This window comes from Toxotes jaculatrix, chromosome 16 (assembly GCF_017976425.1).
Source record: "Toxotes jaculatrix isolate fToxJac2 chromosome 16, fToxJac2.pri, whole genome shotgun sequence".
Taxonomy (NCBI): domain Eukaryota; kingdom Metazoa; phylum Chordata; class Actinopteri; family Toxotidae; genus Toxotes; species Toxotes jaculatrix.
The window spans coordinates 22842857-22850599 of record NC_054409.1 but is presented as its reverse complement, the minus strand read 5'-3'; the positions used below and the strand labels follow the sequence as shown (position 1 = coordinate 22850599).

The window sequence follows — 7743 nt, the reverse complement described above, 5'->3', positions numbered from 1 at the left end:
TCACAGCACATTTTCTGCTACACAAGCATGAATCATTTACAGCAGGTCACAGACACACAAAACATCCTCACACACGTCTGTGTCCAGTGGCTCCTTGTCTCATAAGATGTCCGTGCCTTGTGATCACACCAGATAATCGTAGTTGTGGTTAGAATGACATGACATGAATGTTGCATTAACACAAATAGATCTGATTGGATCTGACCATGACCCATGACCCATGACCCGAAAATGAAACCACACAGTTATTTACCGAGTACAAACGACTGTAGACACGATGAAGACGCAAACGGACCGCCATGTTGTAGTCCCACCAGATAAAAGCTCTTCATTTCAGTGTTTTATGTAAACCAGCTGGTCCAGTTCAAACCTGCTGCAGCTGATCCAGGTGGGTCAGAGGCTGTGGCGCAATAAAAGGCTCAAGGGCCAATCAGAGATAAATGTTTTTGTATGGATTGTTTAGACTGGATCTAACAGAGGCTTCCAGGCCAGTTTTACACAACCAACATGATTCGGATACAAACATTTCTGGGGTGCACTGTTGAAAGAGCAGGAAAGGACAACAGAGAACACAGGAGCTCCTTCCTGTCATTGTTAATCTGCACTAATGCATTAATTCATATATATAAAAACATGTTGTATTAATTGGCACGTGAGTTTTGGCTCGTGTTTATTTTTTATCCATGTCAGACGTTGTTTTGTGGTTAGGTTGGAAGAGTGTGGGAGTCGTCCCTAGTGATGGTCCTCTAACACTCGAGCCTCCGACACATGCGCGGTAGCTCATGAGGCAGTTGTATTGAACCACTGTACCGAGGTGTGGTTTGGTCACTGACGTTTGAAGCAGGTGAGTGCTTCGGACGTCATACGAATCACCTGATTGGTTCGGTTTGTCATGTGAATCACGTGGTGGGATCGAGTGTGTTCAGAGATAGAATAGCTCTGTATAGTGGCGGTCATTTGAATTTTTCTTTGCAGAGTAGGTCGGTTTGTTGCGTTTGTTAGGTGTTTTGAGAGTTAATAGTGTTGATAGTGTATTTTTGGAGAATCAGTGTATATAGAGCAATAGATATATAATATATAAATTAGAATAGAATGCCTTTTATTGTCATTATACATCTTTCACATGTACGAGATGAAAAGCATCTCCTTCAGTGCAACGTGTATAAATATACAACATAGGAAAGAATAAGATAAAATAAAATAAGATAAAATAAGTTTAGTGCAAGTCGAAAATATATAAAAAGAAAACTATATAACAATATGAAAAGAGAGTTATAAAAAAATAAATGAATAAAAAAATACAAGAGGGGGTTAGGTGCACAGTTCAAGAAAGTAAATATAGATATAGATAAAGAGTTATATAGATAGGTATATAGATATATAATCCTAAAAAAAACATTAGATATAGATAAGACATATAGATTCATTACATATATATATATACACACACACACACACACACCAGCCTCATCTGTGCCGTCTGAATGGGTTTTTTCCAAGGCTGGGGAAATAGTTTGTAAGAGAAAAAACCGATTGAGTCCAAAAACTGTAGAAAAACTGTTATTTCTTAATAAAAACTCAGTTACAAATAAACAGTTACACAAGCAAACTTCTTTACCAATGAAGCCCAAAACATACCATGTTATAATCTGTATTTGCACCAGTACAATGTGAAAATGACGTCAGTCTGTATTTGTAGAGCACATCTCATGAATGTACCAGCACCATTTCAATGTTTCATAACACAATATATAAGTGAAGATTATGTAGGGTTACAATGAGCCAAGCAAAATAACAAACATGGTCTTCTATTATTATCATTATTAATAATAATAATCCACTTGAAACCACATTATCATCATAACATTAGACTGGGATGATTCCGCACCACTGGACTGGGTCAAAGTAATATTTTGCATATTAAGGGGGGATAAGCGGCCCCTCCTAATTTGAGTTGATCCCTGTTTCTACTGAGATGTGATGGGCTCAGCCGCTCAGTCAGTCATCAAACTGTCAAAAGAAAACAAGAAAGACGAGCGGGGTAAATTAAGAAAGAAGCCAAAACTATGGAGCTGAAAAAAATCAGGGCTAAAAAGAAAACACAGCTCGTGCAGGATGCAGCCAAATGTGCTAAATTGACAGAGCTTTTCTGTGGCGGAGGGACTAAAGCCAGTGCAGCTTCAGTCAGCCAGCCAGGCCAGTGAAGCCACAGAACTGATCAGCATGGCCACAGCAGGTTAGCAAGCACTGCCCAGTACTCTAATGGGCTAAAGTCACCTCCACTTTCTTCCAAATAACGCACATTTCATTCATATTATAAATACGGGCCTATAATTCCTGCACGGTTTTGTTTTTCTGATAATCCTGCTCTCTGGTTTGTACTTACTCTGCCAGTCACTGTGGCAGAGAGGCAGAGAGGAGCTTTTAAAAGCTAATGTTGATCAAGTCGTACCTGAGGTCAGCCATGTGTCAGGAATGGCTCACTGGCCTTGCTGTCATCAGTGTCAATCACTCAATAGGGGACACAATAGACCACAGCTTTATCACATCACTCCTGCAGTGTGTACCTGCCTATCAGGGATTGTAAATCTGTGTTCTCTCGTGCTCCACATGTTTCTGGTTTCTCGGTTTGGGATCATTCCGGAAAAAAATATCTTGATTTTTACCTGCAGCTTTTTCACAGTCAGTTTCTCCGCCCTGCATTTTCTGCACCCGGTCAGTGGCAGGCTTTAAGGCGTTAACCAAACAATTTAAATGTTCTCATAACTTCAGTTTGTTTGTCATGTTCTGTGTTTTACATTTATTTAAAAAGTAGTTCAACCTGATCATGAACTTTTGCACTGATGATCATCTTGTTCTCATCCGCTGCAACTTTTAATCACCATATTGATTCATTTCATCCAACACCAAGAGAAATGTCCCCAAATCCAAAATATCAGTAGAGCATGAGTCTTGCATTTCTGCTGGCTCAAGAACAATAGGCTGCCTTGTGCAGACTTGCAGTGATAGAAGAGGAGGGGTTAAAAAAATAGATGAGCTGTGTAAGAAGCAGGCGGTTCTTCGAGTGACATCAGGACCACCGCACCCCTCCTTGGATTATAAATTCAGCATGGATGCCTGCACAAAGCCCTTTCCAAACTCGGAAGGACGCTGTAACTGAGACGCGTGGGGCCGGTCACTGCTGCAATAATCATGGCACCAGCTGGAGCAAAGAGGGTGAGTGCGCTCACTGAGCTGCTGAAACTCACTGTCTAGCGTTTAAAGCCGCAGCGCTTTAATTTGCGTTTCTTGTGCGCACTTTAATTGTTTTTTCCTGCAACTCAAAAATGCTTTGCACCCGGCTGCGGTGTCGTTAGGTTCAGCAGACTTTGTGTGCGTTTCCGTGTTGTGAATTGCTTGTTTTCACGCCTCCATTTAAACTTTCACGCAGGGCATTTTGGAGCGTCTGGATGCAGGAGAGATCGTTATCGGGGACGGGGGCTTCGTCTTCGCCCTCGAGAAGAGAGGTTATGTGAAAGCGGGGCCGTGGACACCTGAAGCTGCTGCCGAGCACCCTGAAGCGGGTAATTCTCCTTCCTGCCTCCCTTCCTGCCCAGAGCTTTGGTTGGTTCCCAGCCTGTAAATCCAGTTTGGTGAGTGATCTAATGAACCATCTTGTTTTTTTTTCTCCACCTCAGTGCGGCAGCTGCACAGAGAGTTCCTGAGAGCCGGCTCCAATGTCATGCAGACATTCACTTTCTACGCAAGCGACGATAAACTGGAGAACAGAGGCCACACTCAGCGCTTCACTGTGAGTAGAGCTGCTGTGGTTTTGATCTGAGTGACTGCAGCTGCTCAGAGGTCTCATCTTGAGACCTGCGGAGCGGATGGCAGCTTGGCAGCAGAGCTGGCATGAGACCCACGACCTGCAGCAAAGCAGGCCGCTGGAAGCTGCTTCAGCTTGAAAGATGAACCAGCTTCCATTTAGAGTGTCTGTCTTTCTCTGAACTTCAGGGACAGCAGATAAACGAAGCAGCCTGTGACCTGGCCAGGGAGGTGGCCAACGAGGGTGATGCTCTGGTGGCAGGGGGAGTCTCTCAGACCCCCTCTTACCTCAGCTGCAAGAGTGAGGATGATGTGAAGGCCATCTTCAAGAAGCAGATTGACGTCTTCGTCCAGAAGAATGTCGACTTCTTGATTGCAGAGGTATGTGATGAACACTGATCCTTTTTTTTTCTCCTATATTAAAGTTGCTGTTTATTCAGACATGAGATTAAATATCTGCAAATTAAAGTGGCGTCCGGCTGTTTGGTATTGCACATCCATAAGGATGACAGGTCGAAACTGAAGCAGCACAGACAGAGATCTGGACTTTAAGTCGTCAGCAGAGGTATAGCAGTGCATATACCCACCTCTGGGCTGGGGGAGTTATCTTATACCCACCTAAAAATAGTTGTTGATCCATATCAGTCCACATCTTCCAGGGTTAGGCTGCAGGCAGTCATGTCTGTGGCGTTAAAGCACTTCAGAGGCTTGGTCCATGACTTCAGCCTTGAAGGAGTGCCTTCTCCCAGGAAACATAAGTGGCCCGATAAAACTGAACCAAACCTGCGGAGAACTCTCTACACACACATACAAATCTGAAGGAACACACAAACTGACGTAGTTAAATGTTTGTTTTAATCGTGGGAGGAAATCATGTGGTGTTTTTGAAATGAGCGTCATGCATTCATGGCATCTTAATGACTCTTTTCTTTACGTGTTGGTTTGGAGTCTGAACCAGCCCTGGTGCCTGTAGCTTCTGCTGGAATATATTTAAACTGGCAGTGACAAATCTGTGGCCACTTCACACTGACCTACTGTTCCTCTTTACAAAGCTGATGTGGTGAAATGTGTTAACAAACTGAGGCTTATTTACACATCCAGCAGCAACAATGATGATTTTTATTTATTTAACTTAGTGTGAGAACAAAGACATACATATAAGATTAATCATTCAGCAGTTTTTATATTTACATGGCCCGTTTATTTCTGTCCTCGTAGTATTTCGAGCATGTGGAAGAGGCCGAGTGGGCAGTCCAGGTGTTGAAGACCACCGGCAAGCCAGTGGCTGCAACTCTGTGTATTGGACCGGAAGGAGACCTGAACGGAGTCAGCCCTGGAGACTGTGCTGTCAGACTCGTCAAAGCTGGTATGACGGATCTTACATCTACTGTATGTGTGAGTCCTGACCCACAGTGGGTGCATGGCCTCTAACCTCCACCCAACTATCATCATGGATGTGGGATGTGTGGAGGAACAGAACTGTTGTAGCTCATCGAACAGCATTAACTTTAGCTAGGTGTACCTAAAGAAAGAATTCAAAGATCAAAGCTGCAGCAAACAGATGTTATCAGGACAGCTGGAGAGATTTAAAAGCTGCCGTTCTGATCCCTGATCAGGTTTTCATGTTTCCTCTTGCTAGGGGCTCAGATTGTGGGCATTAACTGCCACTTTGACCCGGAGACCTGTGTGAAGACTGTGAAGATGATGAAGGAGGGAGTGGAGAAGGCAGGACTGAAGGCTCACTACATGAGCCAGCCGCTGGCCTACCACACTCCTGACTGCAACCGCCAGGGTTTCATCGACCTGCCAGAGTTCCCTTTCAGTACGTACACACGCTGAAAACTGATGCTTCTCAACATTTAGGTAGTTTTGACAAGGAAGACCAGGGAGATCAGCATGATCCATGAACTTCACTACAACGTGTGTTTTCCAACAGGTCTGGAGCCGAGGATCCTGACCAGATGGGACATGCAGAAGTACGCCCGGGAAGCGTACAATGCTGGCATTCGTTACATCGGAGGATGCTGTGGATTTGAACCCTATCACATCCGGGCCCTGGCTGAGGAGCTGGCACCCGAGAGGGGTTTCGTGCCTGCTGGCTCAGAGAAACATGGCACCTGGGGTAGTGGCCTGGAGATGCACACGAAGCCTTGGGTCAGAGCCAGGTAGAGATTTTTCTTTTCCCACACTTTCTTTCTCAAAATACGTCCCGGTTTGGTTTAAAATAAATAAATAAATAACTCACCCCTCCCCTTAGGGCCCGTCGTGACTACTGGGAGAAGCTGAAGCCTGCATCGGGCCGTCCCTTCTGTCCCTCCATGTCCACACCCGACGGCTGGGGTGTCACCAAAGGCCACAGTGACCTGATGCAGCAGAAGGAGGCCACCTCCCAGGAGCAGCTGAAGGCCCTGTTTGACAAGGCCAACAAAAGCCACTGAGCTCCTCCGAGGCATCAGTTTGGAAGGAGAAGCCGAAGGGGGTGGCGTGTGAGAAGGCATACTCACACATTCCCTTAAGTTTACGTACCAAAATAAAGATCGAAATGCTGAAGTTATTTCTGTCTTTTTAGGACCATTTTTTTTACTCACACCTCAAATTAGCTTTTCTGCCTTAACCAACAATGAGTGCCTGTTTCAGTACGATGATCACGTCTGTGAGCGTTGTGTAAGAAATGTGACGACAAAGCAGCTGTGAATGCGTCTAAGTGACACCTTTAACACTCCATAAGTGCTTGTCATACAAAAAAAAACTGAATTATGTGTAGCAATAAACTTCTAATTGAACAACACCAGCATGTGTGAGTGGGATTTGTCCTTATTATTTATTTAAGAAAGGGTTGGGAAGTTATTAGAGAAAAATAATAACTAAATCTTCTGAAAATTAGATGTTACTTATCACCTCTAAAGGATACAGGCTACCTCTTTTTAATTCAGGTTAATATATACTGTTATCAAGTTAAAATAGTCCTGTGTATTCTCATCCAGCGAATCTGGTTCATTGGATGCAGTTTCAGATTTGATGTGTTAATCTTGGATGGATGTGGTCAAGCAGTGAGTGAGTGATGTTGGGTGAAAATGAAACCAAAAAGCAGCTGTAACTGTCTGAGCAGTTTACAGAAAAGTGAGTTCTGCGGTCGATCATTTAAAAAGTTTTAGCATTCAAATGACAAATGTCCATTTTTATGTCAAATTAAATACAAAATGCTGTGGCTCCATTGTTTTTTAACAGTCTGAATCTTTTAGTTGAGTTTGTCTTTTTTTTTAAATCTCAAACTGTATTTAGATTGTTTCCTTTTTAATGTGCAAACTTTTATTCTAATGTTTAATTTAATTTAACTTAATTTAATAATTTAATTTAATTAATATTTATTATTTTACCATGTATAAGAAGAGGCAACTCTTCATTATGATAATTGACCCAACAGATTAAAAAAATGTAATCAATACTTTTATTATAAATCTAAGAAAGCAAGACATTTATATCTGAACACAAGTTCAAAAACACAAGAATATAAGAACAAGAACAAGACATTCTGGAAACTTAACAAGTACTGCTGCTGCCATCTAGTGGTAATAATAATAATAATAACAATAAAAAAAACATTTTTGCTCAGAAATTGTTCCTGCTCTTATTTATTTCTTCTTCCAGATAAAAATTATTAAAGCTATGATTTACTTAAACGTGTGTGCTTTTATACTGGAAGTCCAAAGGGAAATTTGATATCCTGTTTTTGGTCAGTTGACGTATTCTGTCTACACAGTGATGTGGAAATATTAGGATGTGGTATTACACCCCGGGCAGACTTTGTTCATAAATATAATGGATGACCTTCATATTTAAACATTTCCAAGTCTCCTTTCAACATGCTTTCACGAGACCTGCCACCAAAGGCCCCAAACCAAAAGGCAGGAAACACATTTCTGTTCATATTTCATCAAA

The 7743-nt window shown here is 42.4% G+C and overlaps 1 protein-coding gene across 1 annotated transcript; it reads left to right on the top strand.

Annotated features, from left to right (window-relative positions):
• Positions 1–3061: 3061 nt before the first annotated feature.
• On the top strand, positions 3062–6592 carry bhmt (betaine-homocysteine methyltransferase). Its single transcript, XM_041059588.1, has 8 exons — positions 3062–3216; positions 3431–3563; positions 3678–3790; positions 3994–4185; positions 5023–5170; positions 5444–5626; positions 5741–5969; positions 6062–6592. Exons 1-8 carry the CDS (start codon positions 3193–3195, stop codon positions 6240–6242), a joined length of 1203 nt encoding a protein of 400 aa, XP_040915522.1. The 5' UTR covers positions 3062–3192; the 3' UTR covers positions 6243–6592.
• The last annotated feature ends 1151 nt before the right edge of the window (positions 6593–7743 follow it).

Excerpts from the sequence above, each read along its gene's own strand:
- bhmt (XM_041059588.1), top strand. The coding sequence starts at position 3,193 with ATGGCACCAGCTGGAGCAAAGAGG. Across the intron at positions 4,186-5,022 it reads TCGACTTCTTGATTGCAGAG|TATTTCGAGCATGTGGAAGA; the intron begins GTATGTGATGAA and ends CTGTCCTCGTAG. Across the intron at positions 5,627-5,740 it reads CCTGCCAGAGTTCCCTTTCA|GTCTGGAGCCGAGGATCCTG; the intron begins GTACGTACACAC and ends GTTTTCCAACAG.